Source organism: Dermatophagoides farinae, chromosome 8 (assembly GCF_024713945.1).
Source record: "Dermatophagoides farinae isolate YC_2012a chromosome 8, ASM2471394v1, whole genome shotgun sequence".
Lineage (NCBI taxonomy): Eukaryota > Metazoa > Arthropoda > Arachnida > Sarcoptiformes > Pyroglyphidae > Dermatophagoides > Dermatophagoides farinae.
The window spans coordinates 1,242,892-1,262,209 of record NC_134684.1 but is presented as its reverse complement, the minus strand read 5'-3'; the positions used below and the strand labels follow the sequence as shown (position 1 = coordinate 1,262,209).

Genomic DNA, 19,318 nt, shown 5'->3' with positions numbered 1-19,318 from the left:
GTAAGCAAATGTAATGTGGTTGATGTTATTATTATTACGTATTACATCCATATACACATAACACACACACACACACGAAAAGAATGTTTTGGGCATTAATACTACTATACTATACAATGACAAACACTACAACACACCGATGATTACAATGATGATGATGATGATGATGATTAAGTTATTTTTTCTATTTAATTTCATCGTCAACATCAATGTTTTTATCGTTGATGGTTTTTCTTATAACCAAAAGAGAGAAAGAGAGAGAGAGGCAATGTACCCGATGACAAGCAACAAGATTTTTTCATTTTTTTTTTCTATTCGATCCGGTCGATTGTGGCTTAGCTTTAGTGTTTTTTTTTTTTTTTTTTTTTGGTCGGCATTTTTTTTTTCTTATTCAATTATAATATTTCGAGCTCACCTGTCAAAAGCATCGTTATATTTTTTTTTTTTTTTTGCTTGTTCGTTCGTTTTTATATGACGGGCATGTGTAATTTTTGGATTTGGAAAAAAAAACACATAGAGAAAACGACAGAGGATATATATTGGATTCATCTATGCGTGGGATACATACACACACACACACACACACATTAAGCCACCTAATGAGCCGCCTTTAACGTAAATTCCGCGTTTTTTGTCGTTATTTTTTTTTTTGGCTGTTTATACCGATTCGGATTTTATTTTTATTTTTTTTTCGTTCAATACCCAACAACGACAACACAATTATAAGCAACAATTTCAAGCGAAACCAGGAGATTTGTCTGATTTTTTTTCTCGTCTATTTATTTCATAGTCTTTTGCTTCATCGTCATCATTACCGTATTTTTCAAATCAGCACCGTTTTATTTTCCGTTTTTTTCCTTTCTATACCTCACCAAAAAAAAAAATCCTGTCTACTACACTACGACTATTTGTGTGTGTGTGTGTGTATTTTCCATTAAATTAACAGGCTTATACACTGGTATTTCAGTAAATTAAATGTTTTGAGATCACTAATAAATTCGAATCTATCAGGTTCCGTTCACTGGTGACGATGATTATAATATACGACAACATATATAACATAAAATTTAATCACAAAAAATCGATTGATTGTCATGTGTGTGTTTTTTTCCTTTTTCGCCCAATTGATTATGATGGATACGTTTGTTGATGTTTCATTTCACATTTCACTTTTTTCATCATCATCAATAAACTTGAACAACAATAGGTGTATTGGATATATTGAAAAAAAATGTACGCCAGCCATCATTTACTAAACCGGCTAACATACAGAAAAGAAAAATCATCCGTTTTCTTCTGATGATTTCCACCCCTCCCATATTCCCTCTTATTGATATCTTGATTGTTTTTTTTTCATTTTATTACACCTGTCAGATCCACATGTTTCACATATCTAACATCCCTCAACTAACTAACTAACTACCAATCAATCGCTATATCACAATTGTTTTCAATATGTAAGGAACAACAACAACAAGAAAAAAAAATTCAATTTGATTTCACTGGGGCCATGGAAATGGATTTATGTGAGGGCGGGCGGTGAGATGGTGATGGTGACCACTTTCTATTGTTTCTTGTTTCCAATATCATTATTGAATTTGGAACACACACACACACAAACAAAAATTTTATATTCACACAAATATTATTATTATTTCCCGATTACATTCGATTAATCATTTCCGTTTTGTGATATTTAGAAAAAAAGAGAGCGAGGTGTTGGGATATCTCAAAGAAAAAAAAGGCGGACATTTGTGTTATTAAAGTTGTTGTTGTTGTTGTTGTTGTAACAAAGTCCATTTAATCGAGACAGAGAGAGAGAGAGAGAGAGAGAGAGAGAGAGAGAGAGAGAAATGTTTGATTTTTCTCAATCGGTCAATAGTGTGTGTTTGTGTATATATGTCTAATTACTAGCCAACACCAGTACTGGAAAAAAAAATTCGACTTTTTTTTTCTTTGTTTTGTGTGTGTATCGAAAGTTTTTTTTCTGTTTTGTTTCACATTCACCACTATTGCTTGTTGTTGTTGTTGATGATGATGCAGTGATTTCTATTCATTAGTTGTTTGACTTTACATTCAATCCAATAATCGATTATATCGAACCAAAACACGTATATTATTAGGTTTTTTTTTATTTTTGTTCTTGATTCTCTCCTGTTTTATCGTCGTAGCCATTACAATAGTAGTAGTAGTAATGCTACATAGCAAGATCAATTGGATCCAGAATTTCGTTTGTGTGTGTGTCTATGTGTGAATGTTATTTATATTTTTATTGAATTCTGTATGAATCGACCAAACACTATCATCCGATTGAATAACCGTAGATGATGATGATGATGATGATGATGACAAGGTTGACGACAATAACAAGTAAAGCAAAGTAAAGTAAAAAAAAATAAAAGTTGAAAAAAAATGTTGATGATTACAAGGCAGAGACATACACACTTTTCTTTGTCATTTTCTCATCTAAAAAAAAGAAATTTTTTTTTTTGGTTCTTTTTGTGTTGTTACACATTCACAAAGTCTATTATTATCGTGTGCGTGTCTATGTCCGATTCTGCTGCTGCTGTTGCTGCTGCTTCCGTAATGCTTGTCGTCATCATGATCATCATATAACGTCAATAATCGATTATAAACTTTTACTACTCCTTCGTTTTTTGGCCATCATTATGATGATGATGATGGCCAAAAATAGTGTATGAGAGGTGTATGTTGTGTGTGTGTGTGTGTATGAATGATCCAAGGTGGTTTGCCAATCACACTTACTATCACAGTACTTTTTTTGCTGTTATTGTTATTGTCCATCCTGTATATTTTCATTTTTTGTTTCGGTTTGTTTTGTTTTGTTTTCGGTAACCAAATTCACTTTGTATAACGGTAACTCTATATAATCATTGGCCTTGTTCATTGTTGATTTGATGTTTTTTTTTCATGTCCAATATCTTGTGTTTGTGTGTATGTTCCAACAAAGAATGATGCTTTTAATGCCTGAATTATTATTATCATCATCATCATCATTATTAAATGGCTTTTCTGGACAAATACACTTTCTGTGTGTGTGTGTGTGTGTGTATCTCGTTTATCATCATCGTTGATTCGTTCGTTTGTTTGTTTGTTTGTTACACAGAAACCAACAAACAAATATACAGAATATCTATCTTTGCTAGGTTTTTTTTTCTTACTTTTTCTTTCTTACTTTAGTTAAATTCTAAATCATAATCGATGAAGCGAATTATATATATAATATATATGTCTGTCTATAAAAAAAATGTATATATTTTGAATTGGCAGTGTATTCAAGTTGAATGATTTTTTTTTTCTTTTTATTCTTGAAACTTTGCATTGTTTTTGTTCATTCACTATATGTTTGTCTGTCTGTCTGTCTGTCTGTCTGTGTCTTTAACTTTTTTTTTGTTTTTTCCATATTTCTTTATCCTGGATCCAGTCGTATGTCTAGATCACTGTATGGTAGGCTAGATCGATGATGATGATGAAGATGATGATGATCAAAACTTGTATCCATCGATGAAGAATGTATTTATATTTCAATTCAATTGATCCTGGTCTAGTCATTTTAAATTCGTATGCAATGTCTGATGATGATCTATATTCATATCGATCAAAATGATGATGATGATAATGCTTTTGTTATCTCATTCATGATCATACCTGCATCTGTATATTGATTGTAAATGGAAAAATTCCATTCCATTCTATTGTGGTCATGTGTGTGTGATTAAAACAGAGCAGATATCTTGATGTGTGTATGCGTTCAGGATATTAGCTGTAATCATGAACAGAATCCATACTGTGTGTGTGTAGATGAATAAAAAAAAAAAATTCTGATTGCACATTACATTAATGGATTCCTTTTTGGCCATATATATACCATACACACCAGGATAATGTTGAGTTTGTGTGTGTGTGTTGGCCACCTATTGTGTTTCTATTGTATTGCAATGTTTGACCGTTATTCGTTTTCAAAACAATTTATAATGGGGAAAAAAACAGATAATATTAGGTAAAGCAGATGAAGAACTAAACATTCAAAGAATATATAACTGACTGGTTGACTGACTGATTCATGCATCCATTCATGGTGAATCAACCAACCAGAATACAACACAAGAAAGACAAATGAAATGACGATGATGGTGATCAATGTAAAAAGTCAATGTGCCGAATCATTTTTATTCATTCTTCATTGAAAAACAAAAAATGGTTAGGCTTCTCGAGATTTTAGATCCTGTTCACTTATGGTCGGTCGGTCGATCATTCTTCGTGTTCATTTGATAATGTTTAGGTGGTTTTTGGTTTTTTTCAATGGCCTAGTTTGTTCTAGTTGTTGTTTCCTATTTGTTAGTGGAACCAAAAAAAAAGATCAGTACAGGAGATGTTGATGATGATGAGATCCTGGGCGCCGCTATTTACACACACACACACACATACAACAAATTCATCTTCAAGGCAAAGAAAACGAGAAACATTCATTCATCCATCCATATATTCATTTATGATGATCACAGGATGATGATGATGTCATGATTCAAACTCTGCATGTTGCTTTTATTTTACTTTACTTTTCTTTTTGGTTTCATCATGAATGCATCATCATCATCATGGATCGCGTTTTTCGTTGGTCGGTTGGTTTGGTTTGGTTTGGTTTGTCTTTTTTTTTTCTTTCTTTCTGATGATTTAGATGTATGTATTGTTGTTGTATGTATGAATATATGTTCAGTTTATGAGGCATAAGTAATCGAATGCGACATGATGATGTATTCACATTTATTCTATGCGATTCTGATTCTGATTCTTTCTTTTTTTTTCGTTTTTATCATGAATAGCCTCTATGTATGTGTTCAGTTACCGTTGTTGCAAAATTTTGTATTTTTTTTTGGCTACTTTTATATCAATATAGTTTGATGAGAATCCACTTTTCACAATTCAATTCAAGTTATCCAATGTGTGTGTGTGTGTGTGTGTGTGTGTGTGGTTGGTTATATTCTTCTTAGGATTTTTTTTTGTCTCCATGTGCATTCAGCTTAATGTAAATGTGATCAAGTGAAGCATACAGTTGTTGTTGTTGTTTTTGTTGTTGTTCAAATGTTTTTTTATTTTTTTCACTTGTATCCACCAACATCATCATCATACTGTTGATGGTGGTGGTGATGATGATGATGATGATGATCTTCGGTAGTAGTGATGTTTTTTTTTTTTTTTGCAAGTTTTTATTTTTCTGATTTCCAAACTAATATTTTCATTTCAAAATACTAGATACTACTGACTTTAAGTTTGTTGATGACAAGACAATGAATCCACGATATTCGTGTTGATGTTCGTGTTGATGCAATGGAAATAATCCAAATATAAAGTTTCATTGAAAATTTTATTTGTTCATTTTTCTTGTGTGCCATTGACATATGATAAAAAATACAGTGGTTATCAATGGTTACCATAGTGTTAACATCATTGATATATGTACACTATAGAGACTGCCTGAATGCTTGCCGCTGCCTTACCTGTACCATTTGTACTGTGTTACCTGTTAATGATATATAATAAAAAACAGCTTTTTTATAGTGACTCCCATCAGTCAGGTGTGGTAATAGAGAAAAAAAAATTTGAACATAGCAAACATACAGGTAAATATATATATATGGTAGGCATGTCCTTATTCATTTATTTATCCTGCCTTTTTTTTTGTTCACATTACATTACATTAACAACAAACAAGCCAATGTAAGAGTAAAGTGATGATGATGATAAAAAAGAGAGAAAAAAAATGACAAATCATTTGTCATTGGTCGATTGTGTATGTGCCTTCAGCCTTTGGGCTATTCACATTTATTGTTGCTATACAATTATGATGATGATGATGATAATGATGGCCTTTTTCTATGGTGTGCGTATATATATTTAGGTTCCATTTCCTGCCAGTACTTAACACCAACTAACAACAACAACAAAAAAAGTAATATTTTAGTTGATGATGAAAAAAAAACTGATAAAAGTTTTTGTTCTATCGTGCGTGTATAACAGAAAAAAAATGGAAGAAATTCATTCATTTGTTGTTGTTGTCGATTCAATAGTTTTTAGTGGTGGCCAGTGACACGCACATAACTTGAATTCACACACACACACAGAAACAAATGAAAAACGTGTATTATATTGTGGCTATTTTTGTGTGATATAATGATGTTGTTTGTATGAAACAATTAGAAACATACACACACACACTACCAAGTTCTATAAAAGCACAATCTGTGTGTATCAGTGTGTGTGTGTGTGGTCAAGCTAAACAGGACAAATGAATGACTTTTATTTCTATCACAGCCATCATCATCATCATCATCTTGGCTAGTTCTTTAATAAAATTGAATTCTTGGATTCTTTCATTTTCTGATGTTATTATTATTATTTTTTTTTTTTGGTGATAAAGAATGGGGGGCATGAATGTGTAAGGAAGGGAGATGAAAATGTCTAATTGTTGTTGTTGTTGTTGTTGCAGTTGTTGTTATTATTATTATCATTTGTCCGAATGTGATACAACAATTAGACAGTTTGTATACACATGAAACAGGATAATAATAATAATAATGGTATATGACAACGTAACTTTTATTCCTCACTCTGTGTGTATGTGTGTGTGTGTGTGTGTGTGATCATCGTGATGATGATTTCATAATGGTTCCAGAAAAGAATAGTTCTATTTTATTTTTGGTGTTTGGCGATCCAAAAGCCAAAAGTTTTTTTTTTCATTTAACCAATGTTAACGACGACGATGATGACGACTACGACTACAACATTATCACACATTCACATTACTAATTGATTGTCATCCATAGAGTTTTTTTTTCACAATACCAGAAAAAAAAATAAAAATAATGATTCTTTGCTAGGGTTTTAGATTAAGATATGAACTATACAAACATGGTATCCAGCCACCGATGAAATCGACAACTTTGTATACGTTTTTTTTTCTAGGATATTTCGGTGTGTGGACCCACACACACACACACACTGTAACACAAAGGACTAATTATAAATGTGGCACTATATTATATAAATGTGTCATCAACAGTGATCTACTAAAATGATCACATAGTTTTGTCCATTTAATTTGGTCCTGGTGAAAAAAAAATTCAGGGTTCGGCATTCTCTCATTACACACACGCACAGATATCTGTATTTAATGATAAATGTTTTCCACACACACACACATACAAATATAAATGATCTAATAATTTCGTTTGTTCGTGTTCTGTTTTGTTTTGTTTTTTGTTTTCTGGAACACCATGTTGAAGCCATGGCCAAATGAATGAATGTGTCGTTGGTTGCTTGGTTGACCAACACCATCATTTCGATTTCTTATCTCTTTTTTTTGTTGTTGTTGGTGGTGTAAGCCGACAATGATTTTTTTTTGGATGCCAAATTCTATATGGCTTTTGCTTGATGATAATGATGATGGCGATGATGATGATGACGAATCCTTTTGTGACAAAATTCTAATACCCAAAAAAAAGGAAAAAAAATTTGCAATTTACAATCATATAAATAATCGTTGAATAATAGTTGGTCGGTCGGTTAGTCAGCAAAACAATTCAATTGAACGAGAATGAATAATGAGATTCAATGTGTGTGTGTGGAATATTTTGTTGTTTCCCTTTGAAAATTACATTTTTTTTTTGTAATTCTTTGTTGTTGTTGTTGTTGTTTATCCATAAATAACAACAACAACAACATCATTGTCAACACACACACACACACACGTTCATAACGCGTGTTTTTATTTTTATTCCTATTCATTGAAAAACATCATCATTATGATCATGATCATCATCATCATTGTGAACTCTTTTTTTTACACAATTAATAATTAGTTGAATGAATGAATGAAATCTTAATGATTTCCATTATGAAACAAAACAAAAAAAATATGTAAATTGTCATCATCATATCCATTGAATGTGTTAATCATTTTGTTGTTGTTGTCGTCGTAGTTGTCATCACAGAATATTCCAAGATTAGCAGCAATGCTTTCATTTTGGTAGTTGTAGCCATTATTTGATGATAAATGAATGAATAAATTGCCACTTATGTTTCTCAATGGTGTGGGGAAAAAAACAAATGTCAAGTAAAATTTTTTGTTTTTTTGGGAGAAAACAAAAAAAATTTCGTCTTTTTTATGTGAATGATAATGCCCAATAACAATGACGACGACAACAACAACAACAACAACCAGAAACAAAAAATGTTGAGAAATATTACAACTTCATAATGATGATAATTATGACTTGAATTTTTTTTTTCATTTTCTCCGTTTCTGGTTCATCTACTTTCATTGACGAAAAAAAAATTGAAAACAAAAAACGCCGTATTCACACACACACACACACACACTGTACGCTATTATCGTGATTATAAAATTAATTAGAAAAAATCGCAACGCAATATCGGAACCAAAGAAAAAACCGATAACTTTGATTTGGATTTTTTTTTGTTTCTCTTTGCTCCATTCGTTTTGTTTTGTTTTTCCATCCATTGGCAATTTATTTAATTGTCTAAAATACTGTTGCTGTTGCTGTTTGATTTGATTTGATTTGATTCGATTTTTTTTCTTTGGATTCTTGTTTCAGCATGTGCTGTTTGTTTCCTTATGTACAAAACTGCTGTTGTCGTTTGTCGTTTGTCGTTTATCGTTAAGAAAAAATGTTTTTCTCCGAAAGATAAAAACTGTAGATTATTAATTTAAAAATGGAAAAAATTTTCTTCTACCCCTCGATTATTATTTCAACAAGCCGGTCCAGCATTAAAATGATCCGTAAATCGAAAAGTCACTGCCGCTGCCGCAGCCGTTGCTGCTGCTGCTGCTGATTTTGTTGCACCATTTGGAATCGTTTTTTTTTTTTTTTTGAAAATATCATTTCATTGATTTTAATTATAACGGCATCATTTGTTGTTGTTGTTGTTGCTGTTGCTGTTGTTCTTATTGTTTCAAATGAAATGAAGAGAAAGTGAGAGAGAGCGAAACAGTTTTAATTGGCCTTTGATTATGATGACAATAGATGATTACTATAGATTTTTTTTTCTGCGTATGTGTGTGTGTGTATGTGGACCACTTCACTATTTTTTTTTTTTGTATTTTCATCCCCTGAAAATAGACAGTTGACAATCAATTGTATTGCTAGTTTATCGTTCTGTTTGTGTGTGTGTGTGTGTGTGTGTGTGAATAGATGACTTTTAATATAATTAACTTTGTGAATGTCGATCGTTTCGTTTCGTTATTTTTTTTTTTTTTTGTCTTTTTGAAATGAACATACACGACATCGATGATTCCCGTCGTCGATTGTCGTTGTTGTTGTTTTCAAACGGATCGATTCTCATTCCTGATTCGATATTATCAACTTGGAGAATGAGAAAAAAAAATATATCAAGTAGCTCCAATGTTCTAGAAATCGAACATTTCATTCATGGAATATTCTATACACACACATACACACACACACAGTAACACTTACTGTCGATGGCCATCTTTTCTGGTCGATTTTTTCGATTGGTGACTATTTTTTTTTCTCTCCTATATTTTTGCCGGTTTTAGCTGTATCCAGTTTACAAACAAAACAAAAAAAAAGAAGAAAATCCGCCATCTTCATCAATTCTTGTCGTTTTTGTGTGTATATCATTTGTTGTTGTTGTTTTTTTTTGGAGAATCTGAAAAAAACAACAACAACAACAAGGAAGGTTTGTGCATCTGCTTCATTCTACAGAAAAAAAAATAAAAACATGATTCATTCCGAATGTCTATCTCTGTGTGTGTGTGTGTTTATTTCTTTTTTTTCCACATTGATCCAAATTAGTCTTTTGAACCGGCACTCATATCCGAGAGAGAGAGAGAGATAGTAGAGATGTAGAATGAAAAAAATGACCATCACAATAAAAAATATGACAAGATATATGGACAACACACACACACACACCAACACAAAGATTCTTACTGATTCAGCTGAATGTCACCATCATCATCATCATCATCATGTAGTTTCTTTTCATATTTATCGCCATCATCATCAAATGTGTCATTGGTCAAATCGTTTTTCGATACATTTCGATTGTCTAATTTTTTTTTCTCATTTCGATTTTTTTTTAATCTTGCTTTATCTTGCTTTTTTTATGAATGTTTGCTGTCTCTCTCTCTCTCTCTCTCTCTCTCTCTCTCTCTCTCTCTCTCTCTCTCTCTCTCTCTCTCTCTCTCTCTCTCTCTCTCTCTCTCTCTCTCTCTCTCTCTCTCTCTCTCTCTCTCTCTCTCTCTCTCTCTCTCTCTCTCTACAAAGGAAACTCATCATCATCAAATTTATTATTTTGTGTTTACCATTGTCACACAGCCACCCACCCACACACACACACACAATTTTCAATGATGTCAAGTCATTTGAAGCAATCTTGTTTTATGTTTTTTTTTTACAAGATTAACTACTGTGTGTTTACACGATTTACAATTATAGATCTTTAGGGCAATTGACAAATTCTTTTACTTTTTTTTTTATTAATATGTCAATCAAATTTTCATTTTCATCTTGTTTTTTTTTCCACGGATAACCAGTGTAAATGCTTTAATTACATTGGTGATGATCTAATGATTCTTGTTTGATTTCTGTATATCGATTTTTGTTTTCAGTCTGTTTCAAATCAAATTGGCAATGTTTCCTGTTGTTAAGAAAACAAAACAAAAAAAAATTTTTTTCACCAATAACCCGTGATTTTTTTGGGTGTGATAAATAGCTTCAATCGGCTATTTTTTTTTTTTTTTTGCTTCCCAGTTGCTATATTGATTTTTTTTCTTCGTTGATATTTCATGTGTGTGCAAGTGATAACAAACAAACAAACGAAAATTGTTAATGATTAGCAGCAAAAAATGACCAAAATGTCCACTATCAATGATCTGCTTACTTTTTTTCGCTCTCTCTCTCTCTCTCTCTCTCTCTCTCTCTCTCTGTCTACATACAAAAATGTTTTGTTTCTTTTCAATTTTCTTAATTTTTTTCTTTCTTACTCGTCATATATATCCAAATGACCATTGGGTAGCTGTGTCATATAATAGATGGGTTACCATATTTTTTTTTGGTATATGTTCAATGTGACCATGACGTATAAAAGTTTTTTTTCTGGTCATTTGTTTTGTATTCTTAATTGGTCATTCGTTATTTAGTGAAAAGCCATCGAATATTATTGTGTGTGTGTGGATAAAAAATGGCCACAATTTTTTTTTCAATTTGAAAATTCAATTGGCCAAAAAAAATGGTCAATTTTCTATGGTCTATGGTCTATATATATATATAATCAAAGTAATTTTAAAATTGTCCTTTTTTTATCGTTTTCATTTGATCATCATCATCATCATCATCAGGGAGTTTGTTTCAATTCAATTTCATTTGATTTGCCGAATTTCTCTCGGTTCACTCCATCATCAATGTGATGAGAGAATTTGATGATGATGATGATGATGATAACCAATAATAATACGGACAAAATGGACAAAATGAAATCTCGTAAGTTTAACATGAAGAAAAAAAAATTAAATCAAATTAGCTGCTTGTTAGTTGCATTCTCTCTTTTTTTTGTGATTTTAGTTTGTTGTTGTTGTTGTTGTTGTTGAAATGGAAAAAAATGAGGTTTTTCTCAATCGGTTTTTCCTATTAAATCTGAAAAAATACTGTTAACCTAATGATCCTGTCACACACTCACTCTCTCTCCATATTTATCTATCCAATGGATGGATTTAATTCAATTCTCTCTCGTTTTCCTGTCATCATTTGGCAAGAATTTGTTTTTCTGTCCCGTCCGTTATGAATAACCCATATTTGAATTTATGCGTTTTTTTTCCGCATTCTGAGACCATTTCATTTTTTCATTTTAATTCAAGAATTGTCATTTTGATTTTTTTTTTTTGGGTATCGAGAATAGTGAATTTTTAGTATTCTGTGTATATATATTCATAATCGAATTATAATCAAATAAAAACCAGAATGAAAGATTGTTGTTTTCATCGTATAGTTAAGATGGATGAATTTTGAATGAAATGAAAAAAAATGAGATGAGATGTGATGACAATTTTTTTTTCGTTCATTTCCAACAGAAAAATCCATTTCAATCTAGTTTGTCTCTCAATTTGTTGTTGTTGTTGTTGTTGTTGCAAATTTGGTTTTATTCAAACACAATTTAAACAAGATACACTTGCTGTGTTGCTGTAAAATATGGTTTTTTTTTCTTCTTTCTTCCTTGGTTTTTATTCCACCGAAAACCGGAATCGATTGACCACCATTTTGGCAATATATAATTGTTTTGGTTTTCAGAAAAAAAATTTCCATTACAAACATCCATACTACACACACACACACCGATTCAATGTGTTATATATCGAATTGAATAGGATCTTGTTCATTGTGGATATGATATACACTTTATACACACAAGATTAATGTCTGAGATTAATTGAATTGAATGTTTTTTGAGGGTGCATAAATGTTTTTATTTTTCGTGTCTTTCTACTACTACGATGCCTCTTCATCATTTCGTCCATATAGCCGGTGATCTAGCAACTAGAAAAACAAGCAAAAAGAAAAAAAAACTTTTCTAGGTACTTGTATTACATTCATCGATGTTTTCCGATTTGTTTTTTCTCTTTCACTTCCCCTCGAACATTATTATTATTGAATAGATTAATGACTTTGGTTTTGGAGATTTACTTTTTTTTCTCTCTCTCTCCTTCTCACATACAAGAATCTAGACTTTTTTTGGGTTAAATTTTTTTTTTGTTTTTAGATCCAAAAAAAAAAAAAAAAAGATTTAACCACCACCACCACCACCAACAACAACAACAACATTCAGATTGATTCATTTTGGTTATTATTATTATTATAACCCGGTCAATATATTTTCGTGGTGGACACATTGGTTTTTTTTTCACAGCACTGATAGTTTTTTTGTTTCTTGTTTCTTCTTCTTCATCTTGGTATTTAGATAAATTGAGTTGATTAAGATCCTAATCACACACACACAGAGATATAGAGAAACATATTGGATATATTGTGTTCTACACACAGAAAAAAAAAACAAAACGGCAACAATAACCAATTTATATCCACCAAGATGTATATATTTCTAGTGCAAAAAAAAACAACAACAACAGAATAATACAGAGATTCGTTATTTATTAATTCAAACATTCGATTCAGATTCTATATTCAATGTTTTCTGGAGCGTAACATCAATCCATGAGAAAAAAAAATTCTGAATTCCGTTTAACAACGAATATGACAACGAAATTCTGTTTTATATATATTCTAATAATAAAGCAAATATACAATCAGTGGCAGAACAAAAAAAAAATTGATGATGAAAATAATAATAAGTCAATCATCAGCAAAAACATCCACACACACACACACACACAGAATTCATTTGACAATCGATAATGATTTGTCACCGCCCTGTTTGGTAACCGATTGTTTCGAATTGTGAATAAAAAAAAATTCTGAAAAAAAAATTTATTTATTCCATTTGATTGTTTGTTTGTTTATTTTTAATTTTTATTTTTTCATTTTTTTTCCACAATATTCAGTCAGCATACAATGAAATTTCTTTTTTTTTTTGTTTGTTCCTGTTCTTTGATTTAGAAATATATCATTTCAATTTGTGAATATTCTTCTCCTTGTAGAGTAGACTAACGAAAAAAAAAATCGCTTCAAAGCGCATTCGATGTGTGTGTGTGTGTGTCTAGTACATTGTGAATCCATTGAAGCATAAATTGGAATCAGAATATGAATGAACACAAGTCAAGAAACGAAAGTCAAAAAAAAAAAAAAAAATTTTCGATTCGGTCGCATTCAACAAATTTGAAATCTAAAAAAAAAATAATAATAAAAAAAATTGGCAGCAGAAGAATCAGACAGGCATTACTCTCATACACACACACGATGATTTCGACACGTTTGACACATTTGACAATGCAATGAACACGAGTTTTACGTTCAAAAAAAAAAAAAATTTTTTTTTCTTCTTTCCAATTCGTAATAATGATGATGATGATGATCACCAATGATGATAATAATGATGATGATGATGATGAAATGGCGCTATTTTCAATTTTTTTTAAAATTTTGATAATTTTATGCATCATATCATTGATTTGTGTATGCGTGTATATGTCTTCATTGAATTTTTCCTTTTTAATTTGATTTATTAAAAATTTTTTTGCCTTCCCTCCCTCTCTTTCTGGCTTTCTGGTGTTTGTGTCTATTGTACAATGTCAAATCAAATGTGAATAACGACAAACAAAACAGCAGCAGATACAAAATGATGAAAACAAAATTTTTTTTTTCTGGCTTTAACCAAAAAAAATACAAAATTATCGATCTAATTCCAATGTTTTGATTTATTCGTTTTGCTTTTTTTATGATGATCATGATCATCATTATCATCATCATTTGATCGGTATCATTACCATTTCCCAGGATATTATCTCCATTATTTCCATCATCATTATCAGATCTTAGATGTGTGTGTGTGTTTGTGTGTGAATGAAAAAATACCATACCATTACAATTAATTTTCTTGGTCGGGAATCAAGATTTTTGTTCTGTTTTATCGAAAAAAAAACTACGAAAACAACAACAGCGAAAAAAAGGGTTAATTGAGTGCAACAAACACACACACAAACAATAAATGTAATAACCAGAATTACAATATTCAATTATTATGGTATTTTGTTTCCTTTTTTTTTGATTTCACCCATTAAATTTTTTCTTTTTTTTTTGATTGATGTACACACACGAGTTGAGTTTTTTTTTTGAAATATTCATGATGATGACAAACATTAACAATATTCGATTCCAGAGACTATTTGAATAGATATATATATGAGATCCGATTATGTAAAAAATCAGATAATGTGGCTTTTTTTTTCTTCTTCTTCTTCATGGTGCAACATTTTTAGAGTGATACAAAATTCTCGGATATGATGTGTGATTATTTGAAATGAAATGAACATTATTTATGTGCCAAATATTCTTTGTGTTCTATCCAAGAGATAGAGAGAGAGAGAGAGAAGTGAAAATGAAAATGAATTGAATGTAATGACATCATCACCCCACAGAATTATTATTTTTTTTCCCGTTTCATGTAAAAAAAAACTCCAAACAACTAGGGGTTAATCATTCAAAATGATGATTATGATGATGACATAATGTCATCATCAACATAATAATCATCATGGTTATAAATTATCAAAACTATTACACAATTTGTTTTTTTTTTGGGGGGGGGGGTATATCATGATCCGCCGATATGCTTGATCCAAAATAAAAAAAAATGACAATGTCAAGTGTATACAGGATGTCTATTTTTTTCACATTCATTCATTCATTTACAGTTGTCATGCAAGTCAAAAAAGGAAAAAAAATGAAAATTTTCACTCACTCACTCACCGTTGTGTGTATGAGTTAATTGATTCGCTCCAATTCTTTTTTTTTTTTTCTAGGATTTCATCATCATCATTGAATTTCCGTTTTCATTTTGAATTTTGTACAAGGGGAATGAAAAAAAAAAAATATCATCCAAAGATTATAATCATAATGTTCAACTCTAACTCATTCACCCAGTGTGTGTGTGTGTGTGTATCGTAATTAATTACCGTTCTAATAGTAACGATGATGTGATTGCCATTCATTCATTTATTCATCCATTCATTCATTATACACACAGGCTGAGATTAATACAGGAAGGGTTTTTTTTCATTCGAAATTCAATTCAAAATGAGTGGGAAAAAATATTCAAAGCTTTATCGTTCTGTTTTTTTTTTGGATAATAAATATGTGAGATGATATTGAAGGGAAAAAAATCATCATCATGACGATGATGATGATGGCTCGATGTGGATGGCTTGCTGACTTGTAATGACAATTATTAGCATTTGATTGCCATAATCATCATTATCATTATCATCAACATCCACATGATCATTGGATGGTAATCTAATGACTAGAAATAGAAAAACTCCTACTTTTTCATTTGAAAAAAAACCTTTTTTTCCTTCATTTTCAGTTCTAAATGGCGATTGACATTCATAATATATTCATATATTTGGAATCATAGAGAGAGAGAGAGAAGAAAAAAATTTTCATTTTTTTTTTGTCGATTGCTTCGAACAAATTGATTCATATTCATGTGTTCATTTTATCGTTGTATTCATTCATTCATTCATTCATTCATTTTTTTTTTGTTGAACGAATGAAAAAAAAAATTATCCACCGAATAGAATTGAGTTGTCATTTTGACTGGTTTTTTCTCCTAGTTTGTGTGTGTGATGACATTTGTTAATAATAGGCTCATATACACACGCAAAAAAATTGAATAAAGATAATATGTGGATATTATTAATAATCAGAATCAGAATCAGAATAATTTTTTTTATATACAGAATCCCTGTGTGTGTGTATAATTACAAAACGATATTCTTTATTCGTTTACTTTTATATTAATGACTGAAAAAAAGCTGTGTGAATCAAATGGGGGGAAAAAATTGATGTGAATAATAATAATCATCATCATCATAATCATAATCATAATCAACATTGACTTTTCAACCCAATTCTTTCACTCTATATTCACTCTTCATTTCCATTATTATTCTGTTATTCTTTCTAATTCAAATTATGATGATTATGATCATTGATGCGATTATTATTATGAATTCTCAATTCCATAAATTCAATTCAATATCGTTTCATCATTGAAATTTTTTTCTTGTTACTGTTTTCTGTTTGCAACAAAACAAATATCTGTCCACTGTCCATATGGTCATTTTGTGTCAATAATTAACAGGTTTGTTTTGGTCATTTACAAACCTATTTTTTTTTCTTTAAAAAAATCAATCAATCCACCACATGTAAAATAAGGTTAAACATATGTGTCATTCATTCATTCATTTGATTCACACGCAACACATTTGTTTCATTTATTTGAATCAGTAAAAAAAAATTGTGTGGTTCTAATTAGTATTCTTTGTCTTTGATAAATATATTCGATAGCTATGCAAACACACACACACACACCAATTCAGAAATATATAAATTAAGACCACGCCATATCGAATAAACAAATTTACAAACATTAAGAAGAAAATGGATGACCATAGAGGTTTACTTAGACACATTCACCACACACACACATGTGTGTGTTTGTCTGTGTCCACCAATATACATAATTTAAACAAGGTATGTACTTAGGTTTCAAATGTCGTCGTCATAGTCGTCTTGGGTCCTGGTACACACACACACACAATCATCACAATTCTTCTCTCATTTTATCATCAGATAGAAAATGAATGAAATGGTAAACAACGTATATATACGTTTTGTATAGATGTGATGAGATGATCATGATGATCACGATGATGATGATGATGATGAGGCGTTGTTTTTTTTCTTCTTTTTCTGGTAAAAAAAATTTTCGTTTTCGTTTTGTTTAGTGTTTCAAATATTCGTATTGTTGTAGTGGTGTTTGGTGGTTGGTGGATCATCACGATTCCATACACACACACACATATAAACATACAGGGCACAGGCGCACAAATTATATATCGGTTCATTCAATTCAATATTCCAATCCAATTTTTTTTTTATATATTCAATTCAATTCAGCAGGCATCATTCTCTATCTTATTCTCAATTGGCGGTAAGTTTGCCTTATTCAATGTAATATAATAAGTATTATATGTATAGTAGAATGATGTGTATGTAGAAGCGCATAGCACCGGCCCGCCATTACAACAACCAAAAAAAAAAAAACCAAACCAAACCAAACGAAACGAGAACAGAATAAGTGTATCGAAAAATTATATACAAATAAACATACACAGCACACAGACACACCAACACTACTAATCCTGGCCATGGCTAACACCGCTAACCAGAAAAGAAAAAACCTTTTAGACTGCTGTCTTTGGTCCGATCGGTGTCAGTCGTAAACTATGCAGTGATCATTAAACACACACATGCACACACATATACACGTTTTTTTTGTACACACGAACCTCAAAATAACGGGATTTTGTGTGTGTGTTTGTTTTAAGTTTGGTTAAAAGCATCACCAACTTGAATATTACAGAATCAAGTGTGTGTGTGTGTATCTGTGAATTTTTTTTTTGCCCATATTGACACTGCCCTTTGTTTTTTTGTTTTTTTTTTGAATAAAAAATTATTTCACCTGTTCACATTCTGTGTGTGTTTTTTTTTCATTATTTGTCTGTGTAATGTTTGAACCAACAATTTATCAACAGATTTCTGCATCTACTGGTGCAAAAACCGGTACGACCAATACTGGTCATCATCATCATCATCATCATCATCATCGTAATCATATTCGTCTTCGTCATACAACAACACGGCGATCATTTGTATCATCGTCGCATTGTATGTTTTTGTTGTTGATGACATCCATACTTATTTTATTCATTTAAATCACTAGAATCAATTATAGAATGTCTGATTTGTCTGTGCATTCATTAACCTGTTTTTTTGTTTGGTTTTTCTCATTTTTTCTTGTATTACAATAGTGGAATTTGAAGATTACAACGACAACGACGGCGACGACAACAACGACAAGAATAAAATGTCTAAATTAAATCGAAATGATGACGATGATGATAATGATAATGATTCAAAACAATTTATCAATAATGATGATGGCGACCTGATGGATTTTAGTAGTAGTGATAATAGTAGTAAAAATACCCGCCAATTTATAAAATCAAATGACTCTACTCTAACGCCATCTATTGTTGGACAGAAACTATCTCCTACATATGATCATTCGATTAATTCATCATCATCATCATCATCAACAACGACGACCACTACAAAGATGACAACAATAATAAACAACAACAATAACAATGAAAAATCTGAACAATTCATCATTAATTTGGCAGCAGAAAATTCTAATTGTAATAATAATTGTACCGATACAACTGATACAGAATCTGAAGAAGAAAATTGTATTGAAGTTGAAAGATTATCAAATATTGCCTATGATGATGATGATGATGATGAAACAAATGCAGATTTATCATACTATAATAATAATGGTCAAAAGAAAAATGATAATCATGGCAATATAATGAAAATAAAAATAGCCAATAATCCGGATAATGGTGATGATGATGATGATGATGATGATAAAAACAGTAACGATGAATTGTCGAAACAAATTGATTGTGATTCAATTGATACCCTTAAAATACATCAAAAACAAGGTTTGTACA

The 19,318-nt window shown here is 30.8% G+C and overlaps 1 protein-coding gene across 2 annotated transcripts in view; it reads left to right on the top strand.

Moving 5' to 3' along the window:
• The window catches only part of zfh1 (Zn finger homeodomain 1), a 92,503-nt gene that overhangs the window by 53,734 nt on the left and 19,451 nt on the right, over positions 1-19,318 (top strand). Inside the window, exons 1-2 of one of the 2 annotated variants that reach the window (XM_075733580.1) lie at positions 18,045-18,467; positions 18,611-19,309. In XM_075733580.1, the coding sequence (XP_075589695.1) occupies positions 18,308-18,467; positions 18,611-19,309 (859 nt within the window). In that variant the 5' untranslated portion in view covers positions 18,045-18,307. Of the gene's footprint in view, positions 1-18,044; positions 18,468-18,610; positions 19,310-19,318 lie in introns of those variants that run through there. The other variant, XM_075733579.1, reaches the window with a different exon arrangement.